Raw genomic sequence first — 19,130 nt, 5'->3', positions numbered from 1 at the left:
ACAAAAGAAGTGCCGTGTGCAGCCCGCGCTCTGCAGGTTCTGGTGGAGGCCTTGCCTCGTGGCCAGCGTGCGAGGGTCCCTGTGGCAGCAGCTCAGCCTCTGGGTGGAACCTCTGCCACAGGCAGTGGTGTTGCTCCAATATCTGCACATTCGTGCTGAGATGGGAAGATCCACTTCTTTACTTTTCTTAATGATTTTTAGAGAGAGAGGGAGAGAGAAACATCAATGTTAGAGCAGAACATCAATCGGCTGCCTCCTGCACCCCCCACCCCACCTGGGGATCGAGCCCACAACCCGGGCATGTGCCCTGACTGGAATTGAACTGGCAGCCTTTGGCTGTATGGGACCATGCTCAGCCAACTGAGCCACAGTGGCCAGGGTCTTAAGACAATGAGATATATCACCTCACCTTTTTCTGACCAGAATTATTTTACATAAAGGGAATATATTAATACATTTTAGCATAACTACATGAATTCACACAGGGAAACTATGTTCAACGACTTCACAAGTCACTGCTAATTTTCTATCTTTTCTCTTCTGTTAAGCAGTGAGTGTGTGTGGGAAGCTGTGACATTTATATTGCTTTTGCCCTGATCATAAAGATGGCAAACCGGGCTCCTAGGGTCCTAGGGCTGCCGTAATGAAGCCCCAACGGGTGGCTTAAAACTGCAGACATTGTGGACTCATGGTTTTGAAGCCACGAACCTTTATGAAGGTGTCGGCAGGGCCAGGTCTGTCAGGCTCGGTCCAGCTGTGGCAGCTGCCCCAGTCCTTGCCTTGGTGTCCATGGCTGTGGCTGCATCACTGGACTCTGTCTCTGCCATCGTGTGGCCCCCGTGGGCCTGTGTCTGTTTTCTCTTCTTCAAGGGACTGTGTCATAGGATCAGGGCCACACTCCTCCCTGAGAACTTAACTTGTCTCCACCTGCAAAGACCCTATTTCCAAAAGAGGTCACAGTCGGTTTCCTGATAGAACCTCTGGCAGTGCTATGAGGGGACAGCTCACCACGGAGCCGGCGCTGTGGTCTCAGTTGCCGTTTGACATTGCTACACTCTCTGGTTCTTCAGAAATGACGTTTTCACAGGCTACCTCATCTTTCGTAGACATGTAGAGAATGTGACATCTGATTAATGAATGCTCTTAGGTGTAGAATTTTAAAATGTGCAAAAATATATCTAGAATAGATAAAAGGAATTTAACATATACCTGGCACAGTCCCTAACTGGTAATAGGCATTCACTAAATGTTTATTGAATGAATGAATGAATGAGTCATATAGTCAAGATACTGCCCATAATTTCATTTTCCTTTGATAATTCAGAGTAATTTCTACAGGTAAAATGTAGCAAAGTCCAGGTTAAGGGGTCACTCCTGCTTGAATGCTGATGCCCACGGGCTTGTGCATTTGGACATTCACTGGCTCAAGACGCATTCTGTGTGTTGCCGTCTCCCCAGCCTCCAGTCTGTGGCCTTTCTCTTTGGATTGGTGCATGTTGTTTCCTTTAACACATGTAATTACTTTTTTTGAGCAGTCAACAACAATGTGCTTTGGTTTGGTCTCTCCAACTAGAAAATTACCCACTTCATCATGTACAGGATTGCCTGCCCTTCAATCTGTTCTTCTCTGTGTGGACATTCAATAAATGTGTTTTGATTATGGTGATAGTATTTATGTTTCTTTACTAATGGTTACTTCCATTTTCCATGTAAACCAATACAGAGAAAAGTAACCACCAAGACAAAAACCAAATTACAGTATAGCCCAGACCTTACAAATGAAAGCTGTTTCCTCAGTATTAAAACTGCCTCTTATCTCTGCAGGACCTCCATGGGGATTGAAAATGCAGCACACAGAGTTTAAAAGAAAAAACACGTAGTATCAGAGAAAGAAATTCAAGACAAAGACAAAAATGCCAAAATTCAAACTGAAATGTTCCCAGCTACTATGTCTCAAGCTGCAAATGTTTCCCATTTCAGTCTTTTTCTTGACAGATAGTCAAGTGTTTGCTAATCAAACCTGTCATTAAAGCCAAACATTTTTCTAAAAACCTGATTGAGAATCAAAATATTTAAACCAACTGAAGGGATTTATTTTCTTAAAGAGAGGGAGGCGAAAACCAGCTCCTGGGAGAAAGCTTTCGTTTCAGTCATACTTTCGTCCCTTGTTTTCTCTGCCAGAGATTTCAGGTGGCTCCCATCGCAGGAGCCTGTTTTCATGGAAAATCAGCAGGTGGCCCAGTTATTCGGATCAGCTGGGCAGGGAGCAGCCCAAAGCCCGGGCGTGGAGCCATTTCCCAGCAAAGGAAGGGGAGGGGCCCTTCACTCTCCTCCCGCCGCCTGTGGTTACGGGCGGGGCCGCTGCCCGTGCGCAATGTTCTTTATTTCTAATATCACCTCCGCCCTCGTCGTAAACGGCTGATGCAGGGAAGCGCTTTCTGACCCCGTTTTCTCCCTGATGTCACAGGAGAGAAAAGCTAATGAGCCCGTCACCCCGAAATGGTTTCAATACCAAAACCATTGCAGGCCAGCGTGTCTGTTACCAGCTTCAGCTTCGTCGTCCTCTCTCCTGCCCTTGGAGGGAATTCTCTGTACGTATTTCTCACTCACTCCCCTGCCCGGTGCGTTTCCCATTCTCCCTGAGCGCTTTCCCGTGACCACAACTCCAGTTAGTTAGATGGTGTTTCTGGGTTTAAGACAAAATGAGGGTCCTGCCCCTGCTGGGCCTTCAGAGCTTCTAAAAGCTTTGATGTTCGTTCCTGAACACTGTGCTTGTCCTCCTCTCTCTTGTGTTCAATTGCGACACGTGATGGGTCTCTGCCCTGTGGTTTCCTGTAGCATTTCAGTCATGACTTTGCCCTGCAAAACCTCCATGTGCTCCGTGCGGAATTGGTGTGTTTATGACACCGGGGCTGGTTCTTTACTGTCAAAATAAAATTAACGTCTTTGCCCTAACCGGTTTGGCTCAGTGGATAGAGCGTCAGCCTGCAGACTGAAGGGTCCCAGGTTCGATTCCGGTCAAGGGCATGTACCTTGGTTGCGGGCACATCCCCAGTGGGAGTGTGCAGGAGGCAGCTGATTGATGCCCTCTCCCTTCCTCTCTGTAAAAAATCAATAAAATATATTTTTAAAAATAAATAAAATTAACATCTTTGAGGGGAGCCACAGGGAAGAGGTCAGGAGGAAGAGGTGACGTCATCGTCCCGCACAGGACTCTAGGCCTCGATGAGGACGTGCCTGACGACGTGCCTGACGGGGGAGAGGGCACCGAGCCCCAGCACCTCTCCAGGCTGTTTCTGCGATGGGATGGGTAGAGGATGCTGTGCGGAGGGCGGGAGAGGGGCGGGTCCTCGCCTGTGAGGAAGCTGCTCAGTTGCTGCCAGAGGATCTTTTACCTGGAGAAGAAGAAGGTTAATTCACAGTAGAAAAAGGGATTGATAGACAACTGGGGATCTGGACTCACGTCGCTGTGGGAGTTTTAAGACAGAATGAGTTGTTATGAGTTGTTCTGTTCCCTAAGGAGCTAAATATACCACTCAGTCTCCCCCTGTACCTTGTTCCCAAACATAGTCTTTGAGAATCTGTTCAAGATTATCTCCTTTCTGCTGAAAATTGTGTTTATTTGTCCCAATTACATGCAGTTTATGATATCCATGTTTTCTCTCATTTATAAAATACCAAGAAAAGTACAAAAAATGTTTGTTAAATAATGGCTAGGTTGCTTCTATATAGGTGTGAAGCTATGCAGTATTGCCTTTGTATTATTATACTTGGGATTCAACTCTTTTATAAAAAATTAGCTATTTATGTACCTGTTTACAAAAAAATTTAAAATCAGAATATTTAACCTACTCCGTAATGGTTTCTACCACCACTTAGTGTATTAAAGCCATTGCCCGTGGTCTTGGTACAGTGCGGACGTTTTTCCAGCTTATCATTCGACTGGATCCGTTTCAGCTCCAGGGCTTCTCTGTATCTGAGGAATTGCCAGAGTTCCATGTGGTGGGACCTGTGCTTGCCTCCCTGCCCTTGGTGGGTTCTGAAAGCTCCCCACACAGGGTTGCTTTATTTTTGCTCTTGTGGGTTCTGTGCTCTGTGTTCATCTGACCTCTGGAGCCTTATTTCCCTAATGTTATCGAATAAACACCTCTAATCAGGGCAGCTGATCCCTGTCCACCATGGCCTCAGCTGATCGTCAGCTCCCGTTTCACACCTGCTGGCTCTCCCAAATCATGTGCACATTTCTTTAGTCTGGTTTGACCACCTTCTCTGAACTCGCAGGGGCAAGCAGGCTGCACCACTCCAATCAGGGACATTGTGAGCAGCCCTGAGACCCCTCTGCTAGCCCAGGGCGGGGTAGCGTCCCAGCGGGAGTGGGAGAGGCCAGCCATCCCCACAGGGAGACCAGGAGGTGCTGGCTTCACTCTGATGATAAGGACCCTATTTGTGGGGCATTGGACACATTAGCTTTACCTTCAGGCCTATTGAGTGTTGGGGTAACTGGGGAGCACACTGAGCCTGAAGGAGAAGGGGAGAAGGCCGCAGGCAGATCACACTTCCCCGCAAACTGGGTTCGAAGCGCACAAGTCTGTGGAGGGAATCTGGGCCCGGCTGGGGGTGAAGGGGAGCACGGGCGCCACAGGCCCTGTGTGCTGCTGAGTGGGCAGTGGTGTCTCGAGCTACAGGACACAGTCCCTGTGACCCACACAGGCTATTCCGCTGACGCCCAGGCTGGGCTCTCCCAGGCCATCTCCCCTGTGGCCTGGGCCCTGCGACTGTGGGCTCTGCCTCCCACTGGGTGTGTGCCAGGTCCATGTGCTCCATGTCCTTAACCCTCGGAGCAGCTGGGCTCGCAGGGGCAGGTCCCCGCGACTGAGGGACATCTGCACAGAGAAGGGGTCTGACCTCACTTTACAGCATAAACCGAGAGCCCACGCTTGTACACGCAGAGACCTTCCCGTAAGCGTAGTCCACATGACGCGCTGACATCACACAGGAGATGCACAGGACGGGCTAACGTAACCTCCATCTTCACTGCGCGGAGCACACGGAATGTTATGTGCACCATCTTCCTTCTCACTTTATGTCCTGCTGCCAGCGGGAGTGAACCATGTAGAAGGTGCTTTAAGCTGGATCTTTGCAAAAAAACAGTTTTTCATAATTTGCAGACTTAACCCATGCAAATGACTCGGAAAGACATGACTGAGGTAGATAGAAGCTATGTGTGGCTGGTACAGCTGGACTCTGTTGGGCCTGTTGGGGGTCATTCATCACGTTGCAGAAGATGCATGGCCTGGTTCTCAGAGCTTGTCCGTTCTTTCCAGGACACAGCGGGCCAGGAGCGGTACCGGACCATCACCACGGCCTACTACCGCGGGGCCATGGGCTTCATCCTGATGTACGACATCACCAACGGGGAGTCCTTCAACGCCGTGCAGGACTGGTGAGTGGCTAGCGCCCCCCAGCGAGGCCTCTTCAGCAGCTCCCCCTTGGCGGCTGCCCACGGGGTAGCGTGTTCTCACACGTGTCCTCTCTGGCAGCCACAGGCCAGCGGGGCCCCGTGTGGCGTGTAGGGGCCAATGGGCCCAATCGTGGCGGTGTCCTGTATGCGGGCCCTCAGTGCCTGGCGTCCTATCCCCTGGCTCTGTGGGGCCAGACTCATCACTGAATCTAAAACACAGCGTGTGGCGGCCGGTCACTGTCTACCGTGGGGGCTGGAGCCCGAACCTCAGCCTTGTAGGCCTGGGCGTCCACGCCCAGACCGGCCTCACTGGCTTTGCGAGTAAAGCTGCATTAGAACAGCCGGCTCGCAGGCTTCGTGGGAGGGACCCCACATGGCAGCTCGCTGCTGCCCGGGCGCCGCGTGCCCCTGAACCTGCGGTTTCCCATCAGGCCCCTCCTGTACACGCTTGCCGCCCCCCTTCTCAGATCTGCCACGTTGTTGCAGGTTTTCTTTAAATTGAAAGGTTTCAAAGGTCTGGGACGAAGGGAAAGGTAACCCAGAGCCGTTCTGACACGGCCGCATCACGTCTGAAAGCCTGTGTGGCCACGTGGTGCGCCTGGGGCTCCTGCCTTGGATGGCCCGGCCTGGTCGCCAGCTCTGGGGAGGGACGGGCAGCTGGTGGAGGGACAGGCAGCTGGTGGCCCTGCGCCTGAGTCCAGCCCTCAGGGCTGACGGGCGGGTTCTCTACAGAAGAACCAGTTTAGCTCCAGCTTTGGGGGATCAGGAGGTCCCTGAGTTCATTAACACCAAGTGGGCCCGCTGGGGTCAACGCCCTGAGTCCCGAATCAGAGGTGCCTCTCGCCCACTGGGACTCGGGGTCTCCCGCACCGACGGCATTTCCACCCGCCTCAGCCCTGCTTGCCCGACCCTCCCGAGCTCCCGTCCTGAGAGCGTGGCCACCTCGGAGGATGCCCACCTTAGCATCACAGGCCGCACCTTATGACACGATGCGGAGCTATGGGTAGGATGGCTGTTCCCAGGCAGGAAACCTGGTGGGCAGATGGATATTGTTTAGAAACCACCAGACCAAGGGTAACAGTCTGACCCATCTTCCCGCCTGTTTAATAATTCACTCTGTGCCGTTCAGGGCACCTTAACCAGGAAGAACTTCACCTTCAAACATGCGCACCTTCACCTTTCTCTCCTTTTTCTCCAGAGTAAATGACACACTGAAACGCAGGTGACCTCCGTCAGACAGGAAAGAACTGTAGCCTGAGGGCTGCTGAGAGGAATGGGCATTTGCTCAGTGTTTCCTGACCTCGGTCAAGGTCCAAGGTCCTCTCAGCTCCCCGTCTGGTTATGCTGCAGCTCCGAGGGGCAGTGACAGGGTGACCCCAAGTTCCCACTCCCACCTGGGCATCGGGCAGTCTCTCCTGTCCCAGGATCTGAGCGGTGACATTTCTTTTTTTCTTTTTTAATGGAGGGAGGGAGGGAGGGAGGGAGGGAGGGAGAGAGAGAGAGAGAGAGAGAGAGAGAGAGAGAGAGAAAGAGAAAGAAACATTGGTGAGAGAGAAACATTGACTGGCTGCCTCCCGCACAGCCTCAGCGGGATAGAGCCCAAAGCCCAGGCTTTGCCCCAACCAGGAATCGCCCAGACCTCTTGGTATCTGGGTGCTGTTTTCTAGTTTCCAACCACTGAGCCATGCCTGCCGGGCAGGGACGACCTTTCTTAGGCTGCTCTGACGGGTATGGGACACTCTCCCTGTACAGACAGCCCAACCTGAACTCGCCTTCGTATTTAGAAGATACATGGCTCCTTTCAGAAACTGAAATAAAAGCCCAAGCACATTGTGTGCCTCCGTGTCTTCTCCACACATGAGCCCAGGCGCGGGGACGTTTTGGAGGCAGGGGAATGACCCAGAAGCCAGCTCTTGGCGTGGAGACAGCATGAGGTGGGCGTTAGGGTTGGCGTGCAGACTGTCGGAGGGGAGCCGAGGGCGGGTGCCTCCTGTCTGGCCGAGCTCTGAAGGCGGGAAGCCAGGGCGGGAAGTGCGTCCGGTGGCTCTGCCTGACCTCACGAGGCCGTGGGGGAACGCGAAGGTCCGAGGCAGACCTGGGCTCTCGGATGACAGCGTTTCCCACACATGTTGCTGCTCGTTCTGCGTCATCTGCTCTCTGAAACGGACGCGGTCTGAGCAGTTTGGTGTCACAATATTTATGGCATTTTCTCCCAGGACTCCCTCAGGGTCTCTCCGTTTGAATAGCCGTCTCCTCCGTTGAATTAGCTGCCTGTCTTTGGGGGGATTGGCCTTGCGGGACAACGATGACACTGTGAAGAGAGCACATTCTCAAGCCCTGGGTGCGCCTTGTGGCTCCTGGGGGCTTGGTGGTGCCGTTGCATCAGGCGAACCTGTGGGAAGGAGGATCCAGTGTAGAGAGCAGCCTGGGCTTTGAAATGGGCCCCTTGCTTGCGGCTGCCTGGCCTCATGGCGCGTTCGGGTCGTCGTCCGTGGGATCTCTGTCCAGGCTGCTGCCCCGCAGTGAGCGCACTCAGTCCCCACGCAGGCACTGGGCCCACCTTCTAATACCCGGGCAGAGCAGCCGCCCTGGGAAGTGAGCGGAGCGACCAAGTCACAGGTCTACACGCTGCAGTCCCAGACACCACCCACCCAGCGTGGGGTCCTGGCCCTGGTGGGGGCTCCGGCCCTGTGATTCCTTCCCCGCTGGTGGAACAGCACCTTTGCAGCTCCATTCGTTAAGGTAACTATCCAGTGACCAGTCGTAAACCACACCCTGCGCACCTCTCCCACGTAAATAAATAGACATGAAAGGAAACTATTCAAAAGAGGAAATTAGAAAATAGCACATTTGTCACAGGAGGGTCCTCTCTTGTTGCCAGAGAAGATGCTCATGGCGTACGGTGGCGGACTCTGTTAGATTCAGACAAAACCGTCCTGTTGCCACTTGGCTGTCCCTTTCTGTACCACCTGTTTCCAAACCCCGAGCAAGAGTCACGCACTCCACACAGCCGCAGAAGTGCCACAGTCCCCGCTCTCGGCCTCCCTCTCAGTGTATTGTGTCCTGTGACCTAATTTTGATCTATAAATATCACACATTTTTAGGACACTTTTCCTTCCCAGAGCAACCACCAGGGGTGCCAGTGAGGGAAGAGAGGCCGCAGGGCCTGAGTGGTTAGCTGGGTGGTTCCCAAACGTTCCCATCCTCACAGCAACTACCAGCTGTGAGTCGTCACAAAGTACGTGCCTGCCCAGAGCCAGGGAAGGCGAAAGGCGCAGTCCTCCACGGGCTGGCCCTGACCCCTCACTTCAGACACGAGTTATACATGGGGTCCCCAGGGCCCCCTCACTCCTGACCCCCTGGCTATAACTGCAGGGTTTTCCATGAACCATTTTAGATTTGACAATTCGCTAGGATGACCTACAGAATTCAGGAAAGTGCTGTCCTTACCATTCTGGTTTGTTTCATTATAACAAAAGGATACAACTCAGAACCAGCCAAAGGGAGCGATGGCGACTGTGAGATCGGGAGGGTCCAGGTGGGGGCCTGGCTGTCCTTGGGGAGACGTTGCCATTCGGGGGTTCCCCTAGGTCTGATGCCCAACCTTCATGGGGCGTCACCACGTAGGCTGACTGGTTGCACCATTGCCCCAGGCTGACCTCCTCCGCAGAGTGCTAGCTGTCTGGTCACATGGTTGGTCTTCCTGGCGTGACCACCCCTCCCCAGTTCTGATTCCATTAGCATAAACCATCAGGTGAGCCATCTCATTAGCATAAACCATCAGGTGAGCCATCTCATTAGCATTAACTATCAGGTGGGTCATCTCATTAGCATTAACTGTCAGGTGAGTCATCTCATTAGCATAAACCATCAGGTGAGCCATCTCATTAGCATTAACTATCAGGTGGGTCATCATTAGCATAAACCATCAGGTGTGCTTTGGAGACCCATCATGAATAACAGACACTCCAGTCACTTTGGAAATAGTAAGGCTTTGCAATGGTTCTCAACCTTGGCTGCACATTAGAATCACCTGGGAATCTTTTTAAAATCATGATTTCTGGGCCTCATCCTCCGGAAATTCTGTTTCTTTGTTACTAATGTTGTGGCCCCACCCCATAACCAAGAAACAGAATTTCCGGAGGATGAGGCCCAGACATCAGGATTTTAAAAAGATTCCCAGGTGATTCTAATGTGCAGCCAAGGTTGAGAACCACTGGTTTAGAGGTTACCTTCCAGGAACTAGGGACAAAGACTGACCAGATTCTTTATTATAAAGCATTCCTTTATTTATTTATAAATAATAAGCACATACTATTGTGCCAATCTATAATGCACATTACAAAACACAGAAAACTAGATGCTAAAATGATGGATTGAATATAGAGTTTTGAATAATATAGTATTGTATTGTATTTCTTGTGGAAGAGAACGTTGTAGAAAACGTTCCTAAAGGTGACAGGGTGGTGCTCACCCGCCACGGCCACACCCGCCATGACGACACCTGTTGGCTTCCCAAATATTCAAATCAGCTTCGTTGCTCTGAAGTGAAATGTAGTGACAAGGCCAGTGTGACAGGGTCCTGTGGACACAGCCCATCAGCTGCTGATGTCAAAATGTCAAAACACTCCTTTTTATGAGCAAATCGTAGAACAACAACTATCTCTATCTCCGGTTCCATCTCTAAGCCCACCTTTCATCCAACGCCTCCCTTCAGCCTGCAGCCTCTGGGTCGCATCTTTGAAAGATTTGTTACCTGGCGTTCAGGAGTGAAGGACAGCATAGCTGTGGCCCCCAGCCCAGCACTCCCTGATTGCATATCAAATAGTTAACTCCTAGAGTGCCAGGGAGCGCGATCGTGCTCCTCCTGTTTTTCGCCAAAAGTGCTGGGAGCACTATCATAATTTTTTTCCTAATCTGTTGTAAAATCAGCAAAAATGCCTTGGCAGTTTTAGCATTGTTCCTAGGATATTGGTTGGCACTCAAAGGGTTAAGCAACGTGAAAAAATGGATGCTCTGCTAGAATTAAAATTATTTTCTTATCTTTCCGTACTTCATAAACTGATAACTTTAAATATGTATATTAATATGGTAATTTATGTAAATCTTTGTCTTCACAGTTTATATCTGGAGCTGAGTCCTTTCTAAATTGCTAGAGCACAGAATTTTATAGCCCATCAGCTTATGATGTGAAAAGTACCAACACTGTCTGAATGTAGATAGCTGGATAAAACAGCTTATTTTAGGGAAAATTTCCTTAAGCTAGAAGGAAAGGTTGTCTTTAAAAAAAGTTCCCTCAAGTGGAAACCAGTGGAGTCAGGGCCCCGGGGAGTGACGAGAAAGGCAGGAAGGGCTGGATGGTGGGGAAGCTTGTCCGAGGGGCGAGAGGCTGCTGGCCCTGCTGCTGGTGGGGCTTCGAGGCCTCACAAGCCAACAGGGTCCTCGCCCCAGCGTGAGGCAAGCCCCACAGACTGGCACCTGGGGGACTCCACCCTGTCTGCTCGCCTCACCTGACTGTCTTTAAAAAGGGAGAGAATTCCTGCGGACCAGGTGGCTGTGCGGAGCAGAGAGGTCTGTGTGCCTGGCGTCTGCAGACACAGGCCTGGCCTGCCCTGGATGAGGCCAGGCGGCAGGTCTCCATCGTGGGCACCTCAGCAGCGCCTGACGTCCGAATCGCTGCCCCTGGGCCCCGGCCCCTGGACTGGAACCATCACCCTGGGATCCTGACAAGACCCGGCTCAGGACAACAAGAGCTCTAGCCCCAGCAGTTCTAGTCTCGTCGGACCGAACTGACTCTCGTGTGTTAATCTTAACCCTCTGGGGAAGTGGATCTCATGGAGCTTCTGGCCGTTTGCATGTGTAGGTTTTGCAGACTGGTCTCTATGACCCAGCTGTACAAACAGCCCGTGAAGACGAACAACTCGGTCCCGTGTGTTTTTACTTTGGACGGATCTTGGCGCTACATCGTCCCCCCGTTGGCTGAGAAATCCCGTGGCTCAGGTAGAGATGCAGCGTGTGTCTCGGCCAGCGGGACTCAGGGCCCACAGCCTGGGCCAGCAGCAAGGACAGGACCTGCCGCCAGCCAGCTGCCTTCTGCAGCCGGGCTCCTTCCTCCTGGTGCGAAACGGGCAGAGGCGCGGGTCCCAGCCAGGGCACAGGCAGACACATGGAGTGTTTCCCATCCTAGGATCAGGTCCCGGGGGTTCTGAGGGGATGTTCTAAGTGGGAGTCATTGTTCAGAGCTCTTGAAGGGCCCAGAAACATTGAGTAAGTAACTGATTGGATGTTTGAAAACATAACTTGAGGGGCCAGTCCTGTGTGTCGAGCAGCAGGGGGCTGGGAAACTCCCTCACGAATCCGGAGTCCACGGAGCAGTGAGACGCCAGGTGCTGGGAGAACGAGGGAAGGGGGTGCGTGGACGGCGAGCTCTCAGGACTGGACGGCCTCGCTGAGGCCTGTCCCCTGCGTGGGGCCGGGAGGGCAGCTCCCGGTGCCTCATGTCCCGCACGCGGCCCCATTAGACGCCTAGAGGCCAGCAGTTCTTGGCCACGAGGCCCGTGGTGGGCACTGGGTTGGGCCTCGTGACCAGCTGGATGTGCTCAGGGGCACAGGCTGGGCCCCTGGGAGTGACTGCTGCCCAGCACAGGAGGAATGGACTTACATCATCGCCTTCTGTGCTGAGGGCAGTCATCTCTGTGTCAAACATGGAAAACTCCTCCCCTGCTGCCTTGCGTTGTAGAACAAACCCAACCAACAAAAACCCTGCGTGTGTGTGTGTGTGACTGTATTTAGGGAGAAAGAAAACACATACAAACGTAAAAAATACGTAAACATGGAGGGGGTTGTTTTGGTTTTGTGTTTCACTAAATGACAACAGATTTTTAATGACTGTGAACGGTCCTGGTAGGGTCGGCCTTAATTGCCATTTGCTGAGTAACCATGGTGACCAGCATCTTGCTTCTGATCCCATTAATCTTGTTGAGTTTAAAGTAAATCCCAAAGGAGCTGCTGCAGCGACTGGGAAATAAATCATCGTTTCACACGCACAGTAAGTGGTGGCAGCCACGTTCTGTACACGTGTGTCCGTGTCCAACAAAGAAGTAAGGTGGTCCCTAGTGGGATTGAAAGCATCCCCCATGCAGGCGAGTTGTTTTACAAAATACAGCAATGATCCAAACAGTGAACACGTGGAAACACGCAGGAGAGGAGGACCCGCTCCCATCCCAACAGGCACACCGTTCACTCCGGGCAGAGATTTTCCTGGGGAGGACTTCAGTCTCAGGATATGAACGGGAGACAAAGTTTGAGATTCTCTATGAAAAAATGCATCGTTATTGAGATGATAGGGGTCAGGATGCGTCGAGCTGGTTTGGGAGGAAGAATGGCCTCACCTGGGACTGAGACTGTCTGTCTGTGAAGAGATGCTTGCGAGTCAGGAAGTCGGGGTGACCTCCTGAGCCCCCCGCAGCCCCGGTTGGTGGGAGCCTCGCTGTGAAGCCCTGAGGCTGAGGAACACAGGCTGACGTCCATCGCTGCATGTTGGTTTCCTCACCTCTTCCCGGGGTGAGGGGATGGGAAGGTGTGCACGCTGGCAGTCCTGTGGAGCCCAGACCCTGAGGTGCTGAGAAGGGAGCACCCCACGACCCTGGTGAGAGTTGTGTCGACATCACCAGCGTGGGGTGGGTTTGCTGAGGTCAGAGGAGGCCGATGGCACTAGCACGGGTCCTCCCATCCGGAAAGCCTGTCCCTGGCCTTGGCCACCCCTCCTCACAGGGTGACTGCCCCCTCGGGTGACCTTCTCTGGGAATCGGGGATGCCCAGGCCCCCCTGCACCAGGCCAGGCCGTGGCTCTGAAGACACAGGGAGCAGGCGGGCAACTTAAACACCCCGAGGCACCCATTTCAGTCTGAGCTCCTGGAAGGAACCTGTGGGATTCCTTGGTCACACGATGTGAGCGCTTGCAGTTCAGGTCCCTCCGTGTGCAGGATCTGTTTTACACCGTAGTTCACCGCGGTCCACCATTTTCATGGACCCGCACAGCAGAGCAAGAGGAAAGCACCGTTTAGATCGCTGCCTCTGCTCCTGGATATGGGCATGCGCTGCGTCTTGCTGTCGCTAAACGGGTGCGTTACCTCAGGCACCAGAATTGGGAAGCTTACGTCCCCGGATTGTCCTGATAAAACCTGGTGCCCCCTGAGATGGAGCCATGGTCACATTCACCGGATGGTTCCATCTCATCTGAAAGCTGCGCTGGGTTCAGTGCCCTGAGTCAAACCTTCCTGGTGCGCGCCCTTCCTGGTGCACCTCCCTCCGCGGCCGGAGCTGTTTGCTTTTCTTCTCTTTGCAAGTTGAGGGAGTTCATCGCTATTTTCCGTTTAATAATCCCGAGGGATCTGGAACTTGCTGGTAAGGACACACACGAGCTTCCCTTCTTCACACTTTGCAGATCTTTTCCTGTAAACTTTCATCAAGTATTTTGCTTTTCGACGTGTCCACTCTCTCCTGACCACTCAGTGCGAGGTACGTCTCCCACCCGAGTCTTTTCCTTGACAAGGTCTCCGCCCTCACAGAGGGAGATTGAAGACCTGCTCCTGTGACACCTGAGCTCTGAAGGTCTGCGGAACCCTCTGCCCACCTGTGACAAGCAGTGCGGGGGGCCTGGGCTGCGGACCTGCCTCTCTCCCTAGTGATCCCGGACAAATGGTTCACCCGCCCCAGGACTCACTTTCCTCAGCTGTGAAGTGGGGGTTGAACCCTCTCCCCCTGAGTTACTCTAAGGGTTAATTAATGTAGCGAATATATTCGGTTAGAGTAGCACCTGCAAATATTGCCTGTTGGAATTATTATCCAAGTTAAAATCAAAAGTTGGTCACATGGAAATTTATTCTGAATTCTAGGTTTCCCCGTTTATAGTCAGTTAAAGCACCAGCCCATTGTATTATAATTTTGATATTGATCAACCTGGCATTTTTATCTTAAAAATGACTATTAGTTCTTATAAATCATTTTAAAAATTACCATTGACTCCCCATTCCTAGGCCCAGTTGACAGGTTGTGTGTGATGGATTTCCTGGAACTGAGGGGTTTCTCAGAAAATGCGACTTTTTCTACTAAAACAGAGACTTTTTCTCCTAAAGCAGAGACTGTCTGGGCACATTGGGCCAGCTGTGAAGGTGGGTGTGGGCAAGGAAGGAATCGTCGTAATGTCAGCTCATCAAGTGCAGAAGAATCCTTCACACAGCATCTTTGGTACTTTCATTTTTAAAAACACATTTTTATTGATTTCAAAGAGGAGGGGAGTGAGAGAGAGAAATAGAACCATCAATAATGAGAGAGAATCATTGATGGGTTGCCTCCTGCACGTCCTGCACTGGGGATCGAACCCGCAACCTGGGCATGTGCCCTGACCAGGAATCGAACCCTGACCTCCTGGTTCATAGGTCGACGCTCAACCACTTAGCCACGCTGGCTGGGTTGGTACTTTCATTTTTGACTTGTTATCCCTGACGAGTACTGATGGGTGATATTTTACTGGACTAAGTAATTCCAAATTTGGGCCTTTTTTGCTGTTACCATCACGTGTGGGATATATTTCTCCTCCTTCATTTTGTGCTGTTCCACTGTCTTCTGATCACTTTTTTGCCTGTTCTTTTTCTTTCAGGTCAACTCAGATCAAAACCTACTCTTGGGATAACGCCCAGGTGATCCTGGTGGGGAACAAGTGTGACATGGAGGACGAGCGTGTCGTCTCGGTGGAGAGGGGCCGGCGTTTGGGGGAACAGCTTGGTAAGTGGCACCGGACGAGGAGGGGAGCTGGCAGTCCCCGAGGCCAGCTGCGTGGGGGAATGGGCTGGGGGAGATGGTCAGCCCGGCCGTGGGAACCCGCACACTCTCCAGGGCGAGTGGGTCCCCCCACACTCGGGCATCGTGAGGATCCAAGCCCCTCACAGAGGCAAACGGGGCTGCCCAACTGTGACCCAGTACGGGCCCCCGTTCTTACTCCAGGAGAAACAGGCTCTGCAGGGGGGCTCCCGTCCCCCACATCCTCACGACACTTCCTGCTTGTCCGTTATGTGGTGCTCACCGCCTGTCCTGACTGTGAGGCAGCCTCCCCTGTGGTTGGACTTGCATTTCCTGGTGACCAGTGGCTTTGAGCATCTTTCCTGGACCTACTGGCCATCTGTGCATCCTCTTTGGAGTCAGACAGGCTACCATTGCGCCACGAGGTCCTAGCTGTGCGTCCTCTTTGGAAACATGTCTGTTCAGATCCCCTGTCCATTTTTCATTGGAATTTTTGCTATTGAGTTGTATGAGCTCTTTACATATTTTGAATATTAAACCCTTATCAGGTATATTTGGAAATATTTGCCTCCATTCAGTAGATTGCTTTTTCATTGTTTTGTTTCTCTTGCTTTTTAGTTTGATCTCTCTCACTTGTTTTGTTGTTGTTACTTCTGTTTAGATTTTGTTGGTTTTTTGTTCTTGCTTTCATTGAGTTTCATTCTAGTGTCAAACCCAATCATCTTCAAGGCCAACGTCAAGGAGCTTCCCCGTGTCCTCCAGGGTGTCAGGGTCTGGGTCTCACAGTCATGTCATTCATGTTGAGCTCCTTTCTTCGTGAGCTAAGGTAGCATTCCCATCCCACTCTCTGGAATGGCGTCCCGTTCACCCAGCATCACTTATGGGGGACGTGTTCTGTGACTCCCGGCTCCGTTGTCGTAAAGGAGTGGACGGTGTAGGAAGAGGTTTATTGTTGGGTTCCTGTTTTGTTTCATTGATTTATGGATCCGTTCCTTTGCCAATATCATGCTATTTTGATGACTGTGGCTTTGTAAAAGAGTGTGAATTCATGGAGTGTGATGCTTCCAGCTTTGTTGTTCTTGCTCAGGGTTGCTTTGGCGATTCAGGGTCTTTTTGTGGTTCTATACAAATTTTAGGATCGTTTGCTCTATTTTTGTGAACAATGCCATTGTATTTTTAAAATAGGAGTTGCATTAAATCTGTAGATTGCTTTGGGTAGTAGTATGGACATTGTAATTCTTCTAATCCACGAGCATAAAATCTCTGCATTTATTTGCATCTTCTTTGCGTGCGTTATCGTACTCTCTTCAGTTGCAGGTCGCTCGCCTCCTGGTGAAATGTATTGGCTTTTTGTTCTCTACCCTTCGATACTATTTAAGAAGTAAGTGGTTCTGAGGCGCCAGAGGGATTTTGACATGGATGTAAAATGTCAGTCCATTCTTTGTCCTTGGCCCAAGGAGCTGGGGTGAAGCCACAGGATTTAATCATTCTGAGTCCGTGGCTCCTCTGAGATGGGGCCAGATGTAACCAAGGATTTATAGGGTAAAATGCAGACTAGATTAGGAAAGTGTTTCTGTGTTCAACCCAGTACACCCCAGATCAATGTCCCCAAATGGACCAGAGCAGTCCATGGCAACTGATTGGCAAGCTCAGGGCGGAAGTGGGGGTGAAGGGCATGAAGGGAGAGATTAGCTTGTGTCCGGAGCAGCATACAAAGCCGCCTGGGCCCAGGTGCCATCACACATCCTAGAAGTGTGAAACTCACTGCATTTTTATACTTGCCATTCTAGCAGCTCATTTGAAATTTCTCAGGGTCCTTCCGCAGATGAAGGATGTTGCTGCCGATAGATGGCCGAGCTGAAAGCCCTGGAGGCTAATCCCACTCAAGCTTTTCCTGCAGGAGGCACAGCAGCTCCAGGGAACTCAGTGACACGGCGGCGCCCCCTGGTGGCCATTCACCAAGTCCCCCTCCGACCTTCCACTGGGGACAGAGACAGAGCTGGGCCAAGTTGGTGCCGCAGACTCTGCACAGGAAATCCAAGCTTCGAATTAATGGAGAACTGTGGGAATTAATTATTTTCGTAGGATCCAAATGGGGAAAGAGGAAAATGCCAAATAACATCAGTGCTAGAAAAGCATTCACGAGGTTCCACGGTGGCCAGGGTTGGGACGGAAGCAAAGATAAACCCTGTGTTGAGGATCCCGAGTGTTGGCTCCCGACCTGGCCGAGGGCTCCTTCAGTCGGTGCAGCCTCGCTGGGAGCACAGGTGAATCATAGAGAGAAAGCGCCTGAGCATCACGGAGCCCAGGGTTTGTGGAAATGGCAGCGCATGCCTCTCTCCAGACCCCCCGCCCTGTCCCACCATCCCCGCCCTAACCACACCCAAGTCCCTTCCCTTCTGGCAGAATGACCGGGCTCTGCTTCCTGTGTTCCCTGCAGGGTTTGAGTTTTTTGAAACAAGTGCCAAGGACAACATTAACGTCAAGCAGACCTTCGAGCGCCTGGTGGACGTCATCTGTGACAAAATGTCAGAGAGTCTAGACACGGAGCAGGCCGCCACCGCTGCGAAGCAGAGCGCGAGGCTCAAGGAGACGCCGCCCCCGCCGCAGCCTGGCTGTGGCTGCTAACCCCTCAAGGGCAGCGTGGCCTGGCACCAGCCAGCAGCATCCACGGAAGGCCGGCAGCCTGCACTCACTGCCGCAGGGAGACGAGGGAGAGCTGTGTGTCGATGGCTGTTCCATGCACTGAATTCTTGGGCAACTCCCTGAGTGGAAATGTGGCAAATACGTGATCTTAAATCCATGAGACTCTCCACCCACCCACATCTGGTATTTGCATGTGATTTGTTCTTTGTCTTCTAGGGTCTTTATGTTTCAGATTTCTTCTCAGACTGGGCTACTGCTGGGACCTCAGGCTATACATGCACTTCTGCTGACTTTTGTGCCATGGGTTCGAATTCTGCTGGTCACTGGAGGGGATGGTAACAAGGCCTTGCTTGTGTTGGGAGGGGAGGTGGGAGATCTCAGGATGTCTTGTTTGCTTTTAATTGAAAATCAAGTGGGCACAGGACTCATATTTTCTGAGTAAATTACCCATTTTCAGGGCTGGTTACTGTACAAGGCAGGTCACTGTGTCTCGTTTTCAGTGTTATTAATAACTGGGAGACCAACTATAAAGAAATTGAAATATTGTTTAAGGCCCTTGGCAAGATTCCTAAGAGATGGGTGTTCACCTGCCTGGAACTGGTCTGAACGGATCATAGCTTAGATGTTTAAATGAGGGGCACCCTCACCAGGCCTGCTCTTTCCACTGATGCTTCCCAACAGGCTGGGCATTGGAGGGCACTGGCCGGGTGGCCGGGAGGATTGCACTGAAGGTTATGCAATAGGCGTGCTGACAGCAAGGGTGTATGTTATGGGGGTGATTGCATTCTACAGTGAGTAGCTGTAGAATGAGCTCTCCCATCACTTCACTAGATAGCCCCCCATGACATGCACTACCCCCCATAACACACACTACCCCCCATAACACGCACTACCCCCATAACACACACTACCCCCATAACACACACTACCCCCATAACACGCACTACCCCCATAACAGACACTACCCCCCATAACACACACTACCCCCCATAACACGCACTAACCCCCATAACACGCACTAACCCCCATAACACACACTACCCCCGTAACATGCACTGCCCCCATTACACATGGTAGCTCCATAACAGGCAACAGCACCAGCCCTCTGGCTCAGACCTGGGTGCAGATTGAAGCTGCAGATTGAAGCTCCTTGGAGCCCTCCTCCAGCAGGGCACAGCTCTCGATGCCCGCGTTTTCCTGATCAGAAGCCGTCTGAACAGGA

General features: G+C 51.9%; 1 protein-coding gene across 1 annotated transcript in view; it reads left to right on the top strand.

The window, feature by feature from the left end:
• The window catches only part of RAB3C (RAB3C, member RAS oncogene family), a 44,903-nt gene extending 26,450 nt beyond the window's left edge, over positions 1 to 18,453 (top strand). Inside the window, exons 3-5 of the mRNA XM_081089097.1 lie at positions 5,325 to 5,443; positions 15,123 to 15,247; positions 17,703 to 18,453. Coding sequence (XP_080945223.1) covers positions 5,325 to 5,443; positions 15,123 to 15,247; positions 17,703 to 17,890 — 432 coding nt within the window. The 3' untranslated portion in view covers positions 17,891 to 18,453. The remainder of the gene's footprint in view (positions 1 to 5,324; positions 5,444 to 15,122; positions 15,248 to 17,702) is intronic.
• The last annotated feature ends 677 nt before the right edge of the window (positions 18,454 to 19,130 follow it).

This window comes from Myotis nattereri (genome assembly GCF_964212035.1).
Source record: "Myotis nattereri genome assembly, chromosome: 4".
Lineage (NCBI taxonomy): Eukaryota > Metazoa > Chordata > Mammalia > Chiroptera > Vespertilionidae > Myotis > Myotis nattereri.
This window is presented reverse-complemented; position numbering and strand designations above follow the sequence as displayed.